At 45.1% G+C, this 17,326-nt stretch overlaps 4 protein-coding genes across 4 annotated transcripts; 3 read left to right on the top strand and 1 right to left on the bottom strand.

Moving 5' to 3' along the window:
* Window positions 1–588: 588 nt before the first annotated feature.
* LOC133838929 (probable Rho GTPase-activating protein CG5521) lies at window positions 589–10,864 on the bottom strand. The gene is given in 9 exon segments (XM_062270186.1): window positions 589–2,326; window positions 2,394–2,590; window positions 2,662–5,555; window positions 5,557–5,742; window positions 5,744–7,862; window positions 7,927–8,098; window positions 8,779–8,796; window positions 9,202–9,312; window positions 10,728–10,864. Coding segments are annotated over 9 exon segments (6,072 nt in total). The 5' UTR covers window positions 10,834–10,864; the 3' UTR covers window positions 589–2,057.
* Window positions 10,865–11,985: 1,121 nt separating this feature from the next.
* Window positions 11,986–13,436, top strand: LOC133837825 (26S proteasome regulatory subunit 10B). Its single transcript, XM_062268718.1, has one exon. The coding sequence runs from the start codon at window positions 12,095–12,097 to the stop codon at window positions 13,295–13,297; it is 1,203 nt and encodes a 400-aa protein (XP_062124702.1). The 5' UTR covers window positions 11,986–12,094; the 3' UTR covers window positions 13,298–13,436.
* Window positions 13,437–13,749: 313 nt separating this feature from the next.
* Window positions 13,750–14,974, top strand: LOC133836708 (putative gustatory receptor 97a). Its single transcript, XM_062267298.1, has 2 exons — window positions 13,750–13,828; window positions 13,890–14,974. The coding sequence occupies exon 2, from the start codon at window positions 14,045–14,047 to the stop codon at window positions 14,972–14,974; it is 930 nt and encodes a 309-aa protein (XP_062123282.1). The 5' UTR covers window positions 13,750–13,828; window positions 13,890–14,044.
* A 694-nt stretch (window positions 14,975–15,668) lies between these two features.
* Window positions 15,669–17,307, top strand: LOC133837067 (putative gustatory receptor 97a). The gene is made up of 2 exons (XM_062267720.1): window positions 15,669–16,987; window positions 17,051–17,307. The coding sequence occupies exons 1-2, from the start codon at window positions 15,953–15,955 to the stop codon at window positions 17,282–17,284; spliced, it is 1,269 nt and encodes a 422-aa protein (XP_062123704.1). The 5' UTR covers window positions 15,669–15,952; the 3' UTR covers window positions 17,285–17,307.
* The last annotated feature ends 19 nt before the right edge of the window (window positions 17,308–17,326 follow it).

Raw genomic sequence — 17,326 nt, forward strand, 5'->3', positions numbered from 1 at the left:
GAACTACCGCACGATATGTGTACGAGTGTGTGTGCGTGTGTGCATGTGTGTGTGTGTGTGGAAAATTCTAATTTGGTGGCGTCACTTGCCGGTGGTAACAAACTTAGCATAGATCCATGTGCCAGCCAACCAGACAGACAGTCAGCCAAATAGTCAGACTGTGTCTACATTCTCTTGCCAAGGCAGCTGTTGTCTCCAGGGTGTGTATGTGTGTGTGTGTGTTGGCCAAAAGTCACCCCTAATTGAAGGTCCTGCACGCACCGATGCCAATGACCGACCCAGTCAGTCTTTTGGGACACCTGAATGCCATGTGAGTGTGGAGAAAGTCGAAATCTAACGTGACACGAGCTAGCACGTGTCCTACTAAACATATCCTACTAACTATGTACGTCAGCAGCGTCGTGTCACGCACACATCTCTGGGGGGGGAAGTGCGTTTACGTGACGAGCGGAGCCAAGGCTTAATTAGTATAAAAGTGCAGCACCCAAAACATAACACCTGGCTTCTATTTACCTCTAATTCCACACCCTTGACGGGGTGCGACATTCTATGTTAGATCAGCGTAATTAGAGAACGAAACAACGAATGTGAATTGAATTGCATTTATTTTATGAAAAATACTCGATTGTTTCTTAAATAAATTAGTAAGTATAAGAGTTGTATAATGCGTGGTGTGTACTTGGTGTTAGTTACAAAAATTTGTCGTTTTGCATATTAGCTTAAAAGTTAGGATTTATTTATTGTTTTTTGTTTTGTTTTACTTGGTTGTTTATACAAAAAAACTTACACACATAGGTAATTGCTAAATATTAATATTGTGTTAATTAGACTAAAAATTTCATAAAACATTTGTGCAACAAAAACGCATTGCAATTAAACATCTTTCCTTATTTTTTTTTGTTTTGTTTATATATCTCACTTGCCCCTTTACTAAATACAATATAAATAAATACAAAATTAACGTATATAAATATACATTTGATCAATTTGTTTGAAATTATTGGTCGAACAATTAGAAATGTGCTCGCTTTCGTATTAAATGAGTTAACAATTTCTTTTCTGCTTTACATACATATGTATATATATACGTGTATTACAATTAAAACCCGATTGTTTGAACAATGTTGGTAAATAGATCGATCGATAGATTCTTATACTTCTTCGCATACTTATCAACTAGATTGTCTATACATATAGAGCTCGAATACATAATACTAACCAGTAACTGTTTTTGCTTAATAGGCAGAGTTATAGAGCCATCTCAAATGTGTAAATAAATTTCGATTGTAATTGTGTTTTTGATTTTGTTGCTTTGTGCTTAACACTTAACGAATTCCTTGAATTTGCATCTCGAAGCGTAAAACATTAAAATATATAGAAAATGTAGGATCAAGACAACACAGTAATCCTTCGGACTCTGAGCGTCACCATTTAAAATGATAAAACTATCGTTAGTGATGATTACACAGAATTACAACAAATAAGGATAATCATAAATTGCAATCAATTGATAGATTAGCTTATTAAAGAGCTCAATATAGAAGCGCGTAAATTAGGTTAATATTTAAAATCATTAATAATGATTAATTGAAATGGATTAATTAGAAATTAGTGGACGTAACATGGAATCGCATTTGAAATCGAACAAACTGATTAATAAATACATACTACAATTCGCAGTTGGAAATTGTGGAATTGTGTGGCAAATAAATAGTTAATTACAGTGAGTAATAGTTAGACTAAATTAGCATCGATAAATTGATTGAAATAAATTACAATAATAAACATAAAAGGAAACGGTTTTAGTGATTTTTTTTTTGTTTGCAATACTATTCATTTTCAATAGAACTCTGCATCGTTGCTCTCACCAACCAGGCAACCCCTTTTTATAGTTTTTTGGGGAAACCAGTTTGGTACTCGAGAATCAGCCTGGCTCTGGGTTTCTTGTATCGGGGAATGAGTATAGTTAGAGTGGGGGGAATTGTAGGAATAGTTATAGTTCTTGCTATTGTAATAGTAATAGTAACCATGGCCGCCAATTCGTGTGTGCCAAAAGTCTATTTGATTCGTCGCAGCGGCAACGTAGGACTCTCTGGGGGTGTATCACCTCCAGCACTGCCGCCAGAGCTGCCGCCAACAACAATCTGTTGCAAGGAGTGCTTCTTGGTCACGCTCTTGAAGGGCGCTCCCAACTTACGTGGACCACGTGGCGACGCCGATGCAATGCCACTGTTTGTGGCCGCCTCCATGGCCGCAGTTGAGCCAGCGGAGGCAGATGGCACAATGCCAAGCGTTGGTGTCGAATCAATGGATGCTTGTACCCAACCTGCAAAGCACAAAACAATTTATGAATGAGCCACCGCGATTGGCCACGATTCACACGTGATAGTTACCCTTGACAGAGGCACGATTGTGATCGATCAATGCGGCAGCAAGCGGTGCACCGGCACTGCTGGCATTCGATTCGCGCAGTGTACCCAGAGTGGACAGTGGCATTGGATTGTAAATGCGACTGGCAAAGTCCTCGAATGTGGTGCTCTCCTTGTAGCGCGACGAGACGCTGTCCAGCGAGCGATTGCGCTCCTCATAGCTGCGGCAATAAAAACAAAAGAAAACCTTTTAGTTTTGCAAGCAATGTCAAATCGACTGCTGACAACTTACAATTGCTGGTAGAGCGGCAGAGCGGCGCGTTTGGTGCGACTCGCATTGATGGCCGTGGCACGAATCAGCGTGGCCAGGCAGGCGCCACTCACAACGCTCTCGTTGGCAAGCGGCCCAAACCACGGCACCTCCGGCTTGCGATTCACCGTCACACGGAACAGCCCGTTCCTCAGGGGATACACCACAATGAGCACATCGCAAAACTCCGTGGGCAGAATGTCACGTCTGTAGTCGCGATGATGTTCACTCCACACAATGTGCACCTCATCGTTGCCCAAATGCCGCGTTTTCAGCAGCATGGCTTCCGACGAATCCGATGGCATGCGCGTGGCCACATGATACACCACCTCCAGGAAGGGCGTGGCATAGTACGGCGCCGTTGCACCACAACCCTGACGCGGCAGTCCGCCCAGAAAGCCATTGTGTGTCTCCAGCTCAATCTCCCAGCCGAGAGCGGACACAAACATTTCGTACATGCTGCTACCGCTGGTGTTGCGCAGTATGCTCGTCTTGTCCTCCTGCCCGGCGGCCACATAGATGACAGCCATCTTGTGCGTTTCACGACACTTTTGCAGATCCACATTGCGCAGCTCCCGCAGCAACTTCTCGCTGCGCTGCAGCAGATGAGTACGCGAGCGACGCTCCCAGCCAGCCAGACCCAAGTGGGCGAAGAGCAACCGGCAATACTGGAAGGGAGTTTCCACGCGATTGGGCAAACTGCCAGCGCCCGTAAACGAATCAAACGAGGCTGTGGCGCTGTGCAGCGAACGTTGATCTGGCTGCAGCAGCGATGAATTGGAGCCAGCGTGTCGCAAAGTCGAGGCGGAGACCGCAGACTGCTGTGCAGAGTGTGTCACAAATTCCTGTTCCAGCACACGTTGATTGAGTATCACCGAGATAGCCTGTGCCTCCTGTGAACTGCTCAGCGGACTGCAACTGGGTGCATTCAGTTCCGAGACCGTGGGCGGCACACACTCGGGACTCGTGTGGCCAATGTAGGCGAGCATATCATCCAACTGATCCAGATCTGGCGCCACATCCTTGGCCAGTGGCAACACACCCGCTGGCCGATGTCGCAGCGTATGCCGTGGCAGCTGCAACTCCTGCCCGACCATTGAATCCATGGGCTGACACTGCTTCGCATGCCTTGAGGGTCCATCGTAGCGTTCTGAGCTGAATTGCGCATGAGCTGGCGTCGGCACTTGAGCGTCACACTTGCGCGGTTCCGAGTAGAGTATCGAAGCATCCCAACAGGCCTTGCCATTGAGATCACGCATCAACACCCGAACCTGCTTCTCGGCGGTGACCAAGCCCGCTGTGATGCCACCGCCCGGCAGCTTCAACGTGGGCAGCTCAATGAAACTGGCCACCAGACCAGAGTTAAGCATGAACAGCTGCAGATTCTGTGCGTTCACCACCGAGGGCAGCTCTACAGAGTCGCGTCGCTCCAGCTGAGTGCCGCCAATGCTGCCGGTGCCTCCGTAGATGTCATCCTGCTCCTCGACCATCGAACTCAAGCGTGAGGCGCCAATTCCCATCGGAAAGTGTCCGAGATGCGTGACCAAATGCATGGCCACCGCCTTGGCGCACAATCGAATGGCCGAGATGCAGGCTTGTATAGTCTCGGATGTCTGATAACTCGCTTCGGGCAGACGTCCATCGCCCTGCAGATCATCACTAGCAATGTGCATGTCAAAATCATCGTCCGACGTTAGCTTCACACGTTCGTGACGCGGCGCACCGGACGCTACCTGGAGCAGAACACGCAGCACTTGCAGCACCAGCGTGTCACCTTGATCGTTGTAGGGTTCCAGCATGAGAGCAGCCGGAATAGCCATGCAAAACTCGCCCAGGCAAAGCATCAGTGAGGTGAGCACCACTTTATCCGCATCCTTCGGCTTACTCACATTCTGTATCTCGAGTGCTTTGCACAGCGCCGTGATAATCAACTGGGGCACACGCTCAATGGCCGCCAGTTGACGACCACGCTCCGCGCACAGTTTTAGCGCATCCACAGCGATAACAGCGATGGTGTGATGCTTGAATTGCAGCGCCTGGAGCAACACTTGCAGCACTTCACGTATGCGCGGATTAAAGCTATTCGCATTCGTCTCCTTGGGCAGCAGCACATCCTTAGGATGCGGCACCGCCTGCTGAAAGTGCGCACGCTGCGCTGCATTCTTCGTGGGCTGCGAGAGACGCAACAGCAGCCACTGTCCCAGCTGACAGAGCGCAATGCAACGAGCCTTTGCCGATGGCTCGCGACGCGCACAACGCAGCATTATGTTGAGTATGTGATCCTGCAGATCGGGGCATTCCATCAGCTCGAATTGCTGGGCCGTAGGCTGCAACACCGGGCGTGGCAGCAGCGTGGGCGGATACGAGAGCAGCGAACCCAAAAGCGCAGCAACCTCAGCACGTGGCGTGTTCCTGGTGACCTCCAACGAGGTGAGTAATATGGCGCTCGCATGCACCAAATCCAGCAGTAGCAGTGTGTGTCCCGGTAGCAGCAAACTGAGTAAACGCGGTCCCTCCAGATGCTTCATGATCGCATAGATCAAATCGCGATCCTCGCCAGTGAGCAGCTGATGCAACGCATGATAGAAGAGCGGCAACTGTTGCATGCCCACGGCACCTTGCAACGCCAGAGCGCAGAGCAGCTGCAGTGCCCACAGTTTGCCCTTCTTGAAGCTGCGATCCAAAGAGAGGGCGCCATAGCACCAAGGTGCCACAACGCCAATTGGCGGCACCAAGGCGGGCGGTGGCGGTGTGCTTTGATTGTCCGTGGAGATGCCTTGATTCTGCTTTATCTTGATGAGGTTCTGTGTCATCTCCAGCAGATGCTTAAACACTTGGGCATGCAGCTCCGACTTCGGTATGCGATTCACATCCCCGGAGCGCGCCCAGCATGCGTTTCCACATGATGGACGTGGAGTCGGGCAGCCAACCCGTTGCAGCGCCGCCCAGCATTATCGAGCGGCGCTCCGAACCATAGCTGCCGGCACCAAAGCTGCCCGAATTGCCATCCTCCAGACTGCCTGAGTCCGCAGCGAGCACATCGATGTGCAGCTGCGCATCCTTAAATGGAACCGCCTTCAATGCCGCTGCTGGCCGTGGGCGATGGGCTCCGCGAACCCGCACCGCTCTCGTTGTCCTCCACCTGCTCGCCATCCTGATAGCTATCCACATCGTCGACACCTTGTTGGGATCCGCGACGCCGGCGACTTTTGCGCACCGGTGCCAACGAGTCCAGCGACATGGCACGCCGCAAATCCTGCGCATTGCTCTGCGTGCTCAGCGTGTGCTCCAGACACGCACGCACATCCAGCGGCGCCTCCGCTTTCGGTGCAGCTGCAGTAGCCACACGGCGTCGGCGGATGCGAGAATTGCGTGCCGCCGATGCGAGGCTTCCCTCACTGTAGCTGCGACTCAGCATCGGTGTCAGCGGCACAGGACGCGAGCCGTGTCCAGTGCCACCGCCATGGGATTGTGTGTGTTGATGATGTGTACGATTCGCGGACTGCAGCAACGGCGCTTGACTGTGGCTGCCCGCCTGCGAGTTCTCATCGGAGCGACTGCTGTTCGACTCGGCGAGACTTTCACGTTCGCGTTGCACGCTGGGTGTGATGCTGGCGCCGGCACTGTTGCTGCCCGATCCCTGCCAGACGCTGCCAATGCGTCGCCGTTTGCCGCGACTCTCTGCCACACGATCCAGCGGCAAATCGAGCAAGTTAATGCCGTAGGTGTAGCGCGAGAAGACGCGTGTTAGCGTCTGTATCGTTTTGTTCCACTCGACGATCAACTCCTCGCGATGTGTCAGCGATTGCAGCACGGTGAGAAACTTCTCCCAGAGCACCACATTCACGGGGACATTGGTGTGCGCTCGTATCCAGGTAACAATCAGCGTTTGGAATATCGCCGAGCCGAGAATGCCGCCCAGATTGGCGCTCTTGCTGCCGCTGGGCGGCGGATTCTGATGCAGCACAACGGACGTGACCTGCAGCAGCACGAGCAAGAGCTGTTCCCAGGTGCGCGACTCCATGCGCGTGTTCATCACCATCGTGCGATACACGTTCAGCACCTTCTTGCAGATCTCCGTTTGCTCCTGCAGCGGTGTCGAACGATAGTCGCGTGAGCGTGTCGGAAAGCAGATGTTAAGATTGGCTGTGTTCACAAGAAACACATTCGCCGCATTCGTGACGAACACCTGCAGCACATTCTGCATGCCGGCCCGCACAACCTGCTGCTGCTCCTTGCTGCCCTGCATGGCACCCACATACGAGGGTGTGCGCAATCTTTGGCTACGCGGCGTGCCGCCAGCATTCGAGTGACTCGATGGTGTTGTCACTGTCGTCGTCGACTGATCTTCGTTGGGCTCCAGTAGAAATGGTGGCGGCGTGCTGCCCGTCATCCAATCTCTGTAAACGGCAATCGCTGTGCGTATTGCTTCGATTTGGGCCTTCGATGTGAAGTTCAACAGGAATGCCTGGCGATAGACTTCGTGCACAAAGTTGATGTTCTCGCGACTCACGTAAAACACGTCGCGCACAATCAATCCCTGCTGGTAGCCCAGCAGCCGCTGATGATCCACGCCCTCGATCTGCAGCGCGCAATCCAAGCGATGGCTGAGCAAACGTTCGTGCGTGAAACGCGACACCCAATTGATGAGCACCACAACACAGGAGGCCATCACCTCTTCCTTTTTGTGTATCGACCGCATGACGGGCATTTCCAGGCGAGGATTGTAGATGGATTGGCTGGCATCAAAGCTGGGCGAGAATACGGGCAGAAAGACCTCCTTGAAGCGTTGCAACAGAAACGCAAACGCTCGATGATCCTTCTGTGCGCGATTATCGCGCCATCGCAAACAGGCTGCGGTCTGCACCATGCTATTGAGCAGCACCTCGAGTCCATCGCGGGGATCTGGCGGCGCTGACTTTTCGCTGGATGATGGCGGCAACAGGGCCACAACTTCAGAACTCTGCACGGGATGCGAGAAGGCATTGTCATGGAATACGGAGGCCATGCCGCCGTCAGCCTTCATATTGGGATGCGAGAGGAAATCCGTGGTGTTGAATTCCGTGTCGGGACCAACGACACCCTTCTGCGGCACAATGAGGCCGGGTATCAGATCCGCGTACATGGCGTGCACATAGCTCGGCGCATTCTCGCCCAGCGTCTGATACCACAGCAGAAAGTATCTGCAAAAGCAAGGAACGAAAATTAGCGAAGTTAAGCAATACGATATTTATTTATAGCACTTACTTGACACCCTCGCGGCGCAGCTTTGGGGAGTTTCCCAAGTGCAGCAGCTTGGCCATGATCCGGCTGAGCGAATGGCATTGCCAGCGGCGTGCCAACAGCTCGGGTAGCAGGCACAGTATCTTCTCCAGCAGCCATAGCGAACCGTCCAGTTCCTCGCGATGCGCCTTGTGCACTGTGATAGAGAGCGAAAAAAGGTATTAAAAATATGCCAAGTAATCAGAGCCAACTAGTCCAAGATGCTTAAAGCAAGCACATGCCAATGGGGACAGAATACGAGCACAAGATGCAACACAGCAAGTGCGAGAGTGAGAGTGAGAGAGAGCGAGAGAGTATGCGCGAGAGCGAGAGATTGTGATAATGGAAACGTCGATGAGTAATGGGTTGTTCTAAGTTTAAATTTTCGCCAAGTTATCGCAAAAAGTTAATGCAGAGATGAGTAATTTCAACTATTCTAATCGGAATTAAAATCGGATTCCAATGACACATATTTTAAACTATCAATAATTATTTTTAGCGGACAATCCCATATTTGTTTTATTTTATAAATGGACCACAATAAATACAATATGTGTCAGTGGAATCCAACTCAATAACTGTTACTAGAGATATCCATTAATTATTCAACTGCAACTTTTAGAGAATTCAATCAAGAGAATGTCTTTGGGTAATGGGAATAAGAAGAGAGATAGAGACAGGGCGCAAAGTCAAGGCAAATGTTATAAATGAGAATCAAATGCGTAGATATGCAAAATATTTACAATATCCGATACCAAAAAGCGAAACTCTGGGGAATGTAATTTGATGCATTTCTAACTCGGATAAGTCAATAAGAAACCACACACATAAACTTACCAATATGAAACGGAAGTTCTGCCGGTAAAAAGGTATAAAAAAGAGAGGGCAAAAAAGAATAGAATAGGATTTGAATTTAGAATAAATATTTCGTTAAACATAATTACAATATAGCAAACGCTTTCATCAGTGTTCATTTCATGTTGTTCTTTATTTTTTTTTTCATTTTTTTAACTCTGCATAAATTAATGGGGCCAAGAGTCATAAACATAGATAACCAAGAGGAACAAAAAAAAACAGAGACGCAAACAAGAAGCAACCATTAATTTTAATGTGGTTTTCTTTCTGAATTAGCAGAAAATAAGATTAACAAAAATTAGGACGGGCTAAAACGAAGGAGGAAGAGTAAACCAAAAATAAACATACGAAAAAAGAGGAAATGGAAATAATCTTTATATTGATATATGGATATATTAAAATTACCTTTCTGCTTGAGATTCGCCTCGGCCTGGATGAAGGTGTCGTAGAGTATGAAGTACACATGGCTGTAGTTTGTCTCGAACAGCGACTTGGACTCCTCGTAATCTACATTATCTGCAAGACAAGGAAATCAGATTGAGTGTTGCTATAAATTTACATATATATATGTTTTTTACCACTATATATGTACATACTTTATACCCTCAATGTTATTTTATTTTCCCCAAATTTAATTCTTTATTTACAGTTATATACTATATTAACTCACACTCATTTGTAAAAGAGTTTATGAAAATAATAAAAAAAAAAACTCATTCTTAAAATGTAACCCAAAAATGCATTTATAACTGATCTTATCAAGCAGTCGTCTGCTTCTGATTATGGGCAACAGGTGGCGCTGGTGACGCAACGCCGACATCCATCGACATCGTCATTGATTGTGATTGGTAAACAAAGAGCCGCCATATGCATTGCACTCTCCGATAACGGTAACGGGTCAACATGCTCATATGGGCCTACGAAGTAGCATAGGCAAAATATACACACACGTACAAATGAATGACAAATAAAGCAAAGAATAAAACCACCGCAAACCAAAACGATGGCGGTGGCGGCTTTACAATAAAACAAAATATGCGTTGAAAAACAACATTTGATGAATCAGTTGCCAGCATGATGAGGAGGGTGGGGGAAGTAAGAAGAGGAAGTGCCGGTATTGCTGTCATCAGCGAAACGATGCAAAACAGAGAAGAAAGCTAAACATGCGAGGGACAAAGAGTAGGCCAAGAAACCTCTAAAACTGGTTTCATAGAAGGCCAACAAAATGCGACTCTGCTGCCGTTGCCGCTGATGATGTTGATAAAAAGTTACAAACAATTGGGAAAAAAGAACTTCCAATAGACGACGCGCATGTGTGCGTGTATAAGCAAGTGTGTGATTTTTCTTGCTAGTGTGTGTGTGAATGCGTGTAATTTGCCAAGCAAGCTAACAACAACAATGGGAGTTGAGCGGGTGCTTTGGCACCTGTTGTTGTTGTTGTTATTGTTGTTGGGTGGTTTTTCAAAATTACTCCGTTCAATGACACAAAAAGAAAGTTACACAGCGAGTGCATGCAAACACACACACATACACTCACATGCCCACATATACAAGGTATGTGTGTATTTGTTAGCTGGTGTTGAAATTGTAACAACAAAGTTGCCACTCAGTCAACAGTTGAAAAAGCGCCGTAATAATTTCTGCCGCGTTTTATCATTTGACGTTTTTCACACATTGTGCGATGAGTGCTTCTAGTTTTTGCATAAATTAATGATATGTTTTTCAGTATTTATTCTCCAACAGGAAATAGCATTAAATAGCTGTTGTGAGTCGTTGCTTTTTATGCATAATAATAACCAGCAAACCAAATTGGTTCATTTATATGGCCATGGCCAAAACGCCCACCTGTCTGCGAGCCAAGGTAAATAGCAACAATAAATATGTATACAATTAACCAGTTCTGCAAGTTATTAAATAATTTATACAATTACCTAATATTGTGCGCAGATGTCGTAGGCGGGAGGCCGAATCCTTTTTGCAATCCTGCAACTTTGCTGTCGACTTTTTAACATCTGCATGTGATTTCTTTGTAAACATTTTTGCACTTTGTATTTTTGCGTTTCTCTTTAATACTTATGGATATTTGCACACAAACAACATTCTTAAACTAATTCGTTTGATTTCGTTGCTAAACAACATAAATAAATCGCACACACACATACACTTTTGTTGTTGTATACACTTTCTTTTCACACTTGTTTTTTTTTGTGTTGGTTTCGTCCAGCGGAGCACCAGCGAAGCTCCCGGAGAAATTATTAGCAAAGCAGCGAATCGAGCGAGCGACCGCAAAAGCAACGACGAAGCTGACGTTGCTCTGCTCTGCCTCTGGGTGCTGCTGCTGCTACCGATGTTGTTGTTGTTGCTGCTTTTCGCAGTTCGTTGTAATTGTTGTTGCTTTTTATTTCATGTCTACACTGTGGTGTTCGAGTCTCCTCGCAGCGCCCAAATTATTAAATTGCACATACTGTCGAGTTGTGCAATTTGCATTGCATTTGCGTTGGTTATTGTGGCACTAACCGCTGCGCTACACATTATTATACATTATTTGTGCAGCACGTACACGGGGCAGAGTAAGTTTTATGCGTTTTTCTTCTGACGGAAAAATATTCATCCGCGACGCGCAGGAAACGCTTTCTTTAAAGCTGTTTTATTAACACCTGTGATGGAGTGTGACCGCCTCAAAATTACTGATATGTACTTGTCTACGCCGTTGAAATATACCAAAGTTTCAAATAGTCAGCTGGTCACTCTACATATAACATTTTGGTATATTTTGTAAGCTAGGCGTATTAGAATTTATAAATAGTTTGTGGTTTTGCTTCTTCAAAAAAAAACATGAACGCAGTCTATTTTATTTGATTGTTTTTTTCAAAATACGAATTTAACAATACAAATAATGACATTTATTTAAATACATGAGATCAAAAGATAGCAAAGCAGTAAGTCCGGCATTTTTCATTCTAACGTTTAGGTTTTTTTTTTAATTATTTCTTAATTATTTGCATGAACAAACCTAAATGGCAATTCATACATCAATATCCAATATACATTAATTTTTTAGGATGAAAATCATTTAGTTATTGTATTACAGATGATAATGGCAAGAATTAAGCAATCGTAATTTAAATAATACGTTACAGCGTCAGTAACTACTTGTGCAGCCCTGATTCATTTGTCATTTGCGCCATATTCAATCATATCGTTAGACGTGATTTGCACTTTTAAAGCGTTGCTCGAAAAAAAAATTCGTGTTGAATTTATAGAAAATCATATATTAAAATCGAAATCAAACAGCAGCATGGCAAATCCACAACCAACTACAAACCCAACAATGGACGCTGAACGCGTTGAGGCCTTAGTTGCATACCGCAAAAAGCTGCTGGAGCATCGTGAAATCGAGTCACGTTTGAAGGCGCTGCGCGACAAGCACAAGACCTCTCAGGTTGTGTTCCAGAAATCCGAGGATGACTTGAAAGCGCTGCAGAGTGTGGGCCAGATGCTTGGCGAAGTTCTTAAGCAATTGACGCCAGACAACTTCATTGTTAAGTCCGCCAATGGACCACGTTACGTTGTCGGATGTCGTCGCCAATTGGACAAGTTGAAACTAAAGCCTGGAACACGTGTTGCCTTAGACATCACCACACTGACCATTATGCGATACTTGCCACGCGAAGTGGATCCTTTGGTCTACAACATGTCGCACGAAGATCCCGGCAATGTGGATTATTCAGCCATAGGAGGACTTGGTCAGCAAATTCGAGAGTTGCGCGAGGTGATTGAATTGCCATTGATGAATCCCGAGCTCTTTATACGCGTGGGCATCAATCCACCTAAGGGTTGTCTGCTCTATGGTCCTCCAGGCACTGGGAAAACGCTGCTGGCGCGCGCCATTGCCTCCCAGCTGGATGCCAACTTCTTAAAGGTCGTGTCCTCGGCCATTGTGGACAAGTATATTGGGGAAAGTGCTCGCCTCATACGCGAGATGTTTGCCTATGCACGCGATCATCAGCCTTGCATCATTTTCATGGACGAGATTGACGCCATTGGCGGACGCCGTTTCTCAGAGGGAACTTCAGCAGATCGCGAGATTCAGCGCACTCTCATGGAGCTGTTGAACCAAATGGATGGCTTTGATGCGTTGGGGCAGGTCAAGATAATCATGGCCACCAATCGCCCGGACACCTTGGATCCTGCTTTGATGCGTCCTGGTCGCTTGGATCGCAAACTGGAGATACCGCTGCCCAATGAGATTGCGCGCTTGGAAATCCTTAAGATACATGCTGCTCCCTTGGCCAAACATGGCGAAATCGACTATGAGGCTGTTGTAAAGTTGTCGGACATGTTTAACGGCGCCGACTTGCGCAACATATGCACCGAGGCGGGTTTGTTTGCGCTGCGCGAGGATCGCGAATATGTTATCCACGAGGACTTCATGAAGGCGGTGCGCAAGACGGCGGACAACAAGAAACTGGAAAGCAAGCTGGACTACAAGCCCATTTAGAGTAGCAACTAACTATACATTAAACAAACTTTTTCATAAGAGTTTTTCTGCTGTATTAAGGATTATTAAAGCTTCACTTTAATGATCCAACTTAGTAAAAATGTTTACTAACTGTTAATATAATATTGATGTTATTCAATCTAAATTGTACTACCATAACTGCCCTTGAAATATGCATAGAATATTCGGAGATTGACGATAAGAAAGCAGTTTTACTGGGCACCATTAAAGCTTCACTTTAATGCCAGATTTAATAACATCGTATGCGAACTTTTTATGAAAATATAATACAAAAACAACTAATAATCATAACTGATAAACAAGCGGATAAATGCACCCGTATTACACCCTCTACTTTAATGTCTGATTTACAAACACTCATATCCAAAAAGCGACATCTTTTAAAGGTACGCTTTAAGCAGAAGCTAATTACTACTCTAATTTGAATTATTAACTTTAATTATTGATTATTAAAGCGCAGCTTTAATAGCAATAGCGACAGTACTTCGCTGGAGGCCAAATCCATTTTAAGTAAAGTAATATACAAGTTATCAATGCTCATTATGTGTTAATTTGCTGCTCCAATTCATAGAGATTAACGATAAGCCAGTCGCTTCATGAAGGACAATTAAAGCGCTGCTTTAGTAACATGCGTGTCCTGAAAGCGGCTGCACACGCCTGCGGAAGCCGGCACGGTTTCGCAACTGGAGACCCATCGCCATTCTGGTGCTCCTCGGTTATGTGGTGATGTTGTTCCTCAACTGTCTCTATGGCTTCTACCCGGCTCGCTTTAGTCTGAAGCACAAACAGTTTCGACTCTCGAAGGCCATGATGATCTATTGCCTGACGGTGGCCACGATTTTTGGCCTCTTTTATGTGCAGCACATTTGGCAGGAATTTTTCAGTGGTCAAATCGATCAACGCGATGCCATAAAGATCTATTGCTATATGAATGCTTGTGGCAGCTTGCTGCACTATCTCTATCAATGGAGCATTTGTGTGCGAGTGCGTGAATTGTTAAACCAGACGTCAATCTTTGCAGTCATCAACTACTTTGATGTCACTGTGTTGTCCATGGCTCGCCACATGGTGCCGGTCTTCATAAAGATCTTTATTTTTCCGCTGGTGATGCATGTCACTTTGTTGGTTTACCATCAGCATCTGCAACAGCAACATTCGCAACTCAGTTGGCTAACCACGAGCACCACAATGTTGCCCATCATTGCGGGGAGTCAGTTGAACAATTGTTACTTTTGCAGCATTGTCATAAGCAAGGCAATCTTCAAGCAGATAAATGTGTTGCTTGCCGAGATGCTAACCGAAGTCAACAGATTGCAAACTCCGGCAGAGATGTCACTGCATAAGCCCTTCTATCGCATGCAACGCTTCTGTGATTTAGCGGATCGTTTGGATGAGTTGGCTGACAAATATGCTCTAGTGAACGATTATTGTCAAGGACTCTTGGAGTTTGGCTGCTTCTCGATGGTCACCACCATGTCCATCAATTTGTGCAACACAACCTTGGGCTGTTATGTGCAGTATCAGGCTTTTGTGGACACCATAATGTTGGAGAAACCTTATGACATCGCCCAGGCGGTGGCTCATTTTGTGTTTCTCGTTCTGCCCTTTTTTGGAAATCCTTCTCCTAGCCAACGAAACGCAGCTGCTAATCGATGAAGTAAGTTGTTAACTTTTATATAAACAATGTATTCATTTCATAAAAAAGAGATATTTTCCATTAACTTGTAGGCTAGGAAAGCCGGCGATTTGTTGCAGCGCATGAATTTAGAGCACGCGGATGTGCGATTCAAGCAAGAAGTGGATTTATTTTGGCTCGAAGTGCGCACAGTTGAGTTTAAGCTGATGCCCATGGGTTTCCTGGAGCTGGATGGATCGATTGTCAATAAGATGTACTCTACAGTTGCTGGATTCTTATTGTTTCTTATACAAAATGATCTCACAGTGAGATTTTCATTAAAATAATTTGTTACTAGAGTACAAAACAAGTAAGAAAGCTACAGTCAAGTGTGGGATATCCGTAACGCATTACATTTTAATACTTAAATATACCGAAGGCTATATTTGGTATATCTTTGAAGTACCAAAGAAGCTAAAATCCGCTTGCAGTTGATCTAACTCATATAGTCTCCGAGTTCTACGTGTTCATACAGACGGACATTACTATATCGTTTCGTATCGGACAGAAAAATAACATAAAATTATTTGTTTTGTATTCACTGCAGACAAACTACCAAAAATTTAAAAATACATATAATCAATTAAAAATAAAGTTTATGAAACTTAAATACACAATTCAATTTAATATTGGAAATATAAAATATTTTTATACTACATAACATTTTATAAAATATAAGAGATTCAATGTATTAATGAAAATTTCGTTTATATATTCAACATCAACTACCATTAAACCATAAACAACATCGACTAAAGTTTAGTCACTAAACCATCTCCTAATACAATATGTATGCGAACTATCAGATTTTAATTGTCTAAGTACTTTTGTTGTACCAAAGGAAATTAGCTATGCATGGAAATAGTTAGTTAGGTTATGGATAGCTAATGGGCTATAGACCAAATTAAACGAACAATTAAGGCATTGATTCATTCGTGTGGCAAGTGCGAGGCAGTAACATGCGATTCGTGAAAGCGGCAAAGAGACGCTTGCGTTTCTGGTGGCAATCTCTGACTGGAGTGATGAGCTCCTGGAGCTTGGTCAGCAAAGTAGTTCTAATCGGTGTAGGGTTGTCCGTACTGCAAAGCAATCTCTATGGACTTTCGGCATGTCGCTTTAACATAAGACGCCGAAAATTTGTTTTATCGAAGCCACTGGCCATCTACTGTTTTGTGGTTGGCTTGCTGTTTGGCTTCTACTATGTTCAACTCATATGGACGGAGTACAAAAGTGGCCAACTTGGACAGCTGGACATCATAAAGACGTATTGCTATGTCAATGCCGTGGCCGTCTTGCTCAACTATGTTACACAGTGGGCAATGATGCATCACATACTGAACTACTTGAACGATGTGCCCTTGTTCAGCACCATCAACTATTTTGACGTCTCGTTCTTGGCCGTGAGACGCTTTGTGATCTTTGGTGCGGTCAAAATGTTTGGATTTCCCTTTATGCTGCAGCTGGCAACGTGGGTATATCAGCAGCATAAACAACCAGAGCTGAGCTGGATGCACAGCAGCATCACAATGATTCCAATTTTGCTGGGCAATCATTTGAACAACTGTTTCTTTGGAAGCATTCTTGTTGCTCACTGCCTTTTCATACAGATCAACAATGTGCTGCGCAAGATGCTCGCTGAAGTGAACCGATTGCAAACCCCTTTGGGAATGTTTCTGCATAAACCTTACTATCGCATGCAACGGTTTTGTGATCTGGCAGATCAGTTGGATGAGCTGGCCAAAATATATACGCAGATTGCTCATTTCTCCCGAGCTTATTTGGTGCTTAATTCGTTTTGTCTCGTGATGTCGCTGGGAATTAATTTATTCATCACCACACTGGGATTTTTCATGCAGTATCAAGCTATTGCGGATTATACATTCATTGAGGAGGCTTACGATGTGACCAAAGCGTTGTCGCACTTAGTTTTTCTTCTAGTGCCATTTTTGGAGATTATCTTGGTAGCACGCGTCAGTCAAGATGAATTGATTCAAGTATTGAAAATATTCTAATTACATTTTAAAGCAAGCAAACTTAACGTTCACCTTTAATTTCAGGCTAAAGAAACGGGTAATTTGCTGCAACGCATGAGCATGGAGCATGCTGATGTGCGCTTTAAGGCAGTTGTGGATGCATTCTGGCTGCAGGTCTGCACTATAAACCTCAAATTAATTCCGATGGGTCTGCTGGAATTGGACGGTAGCACGGTCAACAAATTGTATTCAACTGTTACTACTTTTTTATTATTTCTAATACAAAATGATTTGAATTTTCGATTTTCGATTAAATAAATCTAGCAGTCGATAAAATAAAAGGCAGTGGTGGTCCGTCGA

Source organism: Drosophila sulfurigaster, chromosome 2R, assembly GCF_023558435.1.
Source record: "Drosophila sulfurigaster albostrigata strain 15112-1811.04 chromosome 2R, ASM2355843v2, whole genome shotgun sequence".
NCBI lineage: Eukaryota > Metazoa > Arthropoda > Insecta > Diptera > Drosophilidae > Drosophila > Drosophila sulfurigaster.

Coding starts and splice junctions, on each gene's coding strand:
- LOC133837825 (XM_062268718.1), top strand. CDS start 12,095: ATGGCAAATCCACAACCAACTACAAACCCAACAATGGACGCTGAACGC.
- LOC133836708 (XM_062267298.1), top strand. CDS start 14,045: ATGTTGTTCCTCAACTGTCTCTATGGCTTCTACCCGGCTCGCTTTAGT.
- LOC133837067 (XM_062267720.1), top strand. CDS start 15,953: ATGCGATTCGTGAAAGCGGCAAAGAGACGCTTGCGTTTCTGGTGGCAA. Junction 16,988..17,050: donor GTCAAGATGAATTGATTCAA/GTATTGAAAATA, acceptor CTTTAATTTCAG/GCTAAAGAAACGGGTAATTT.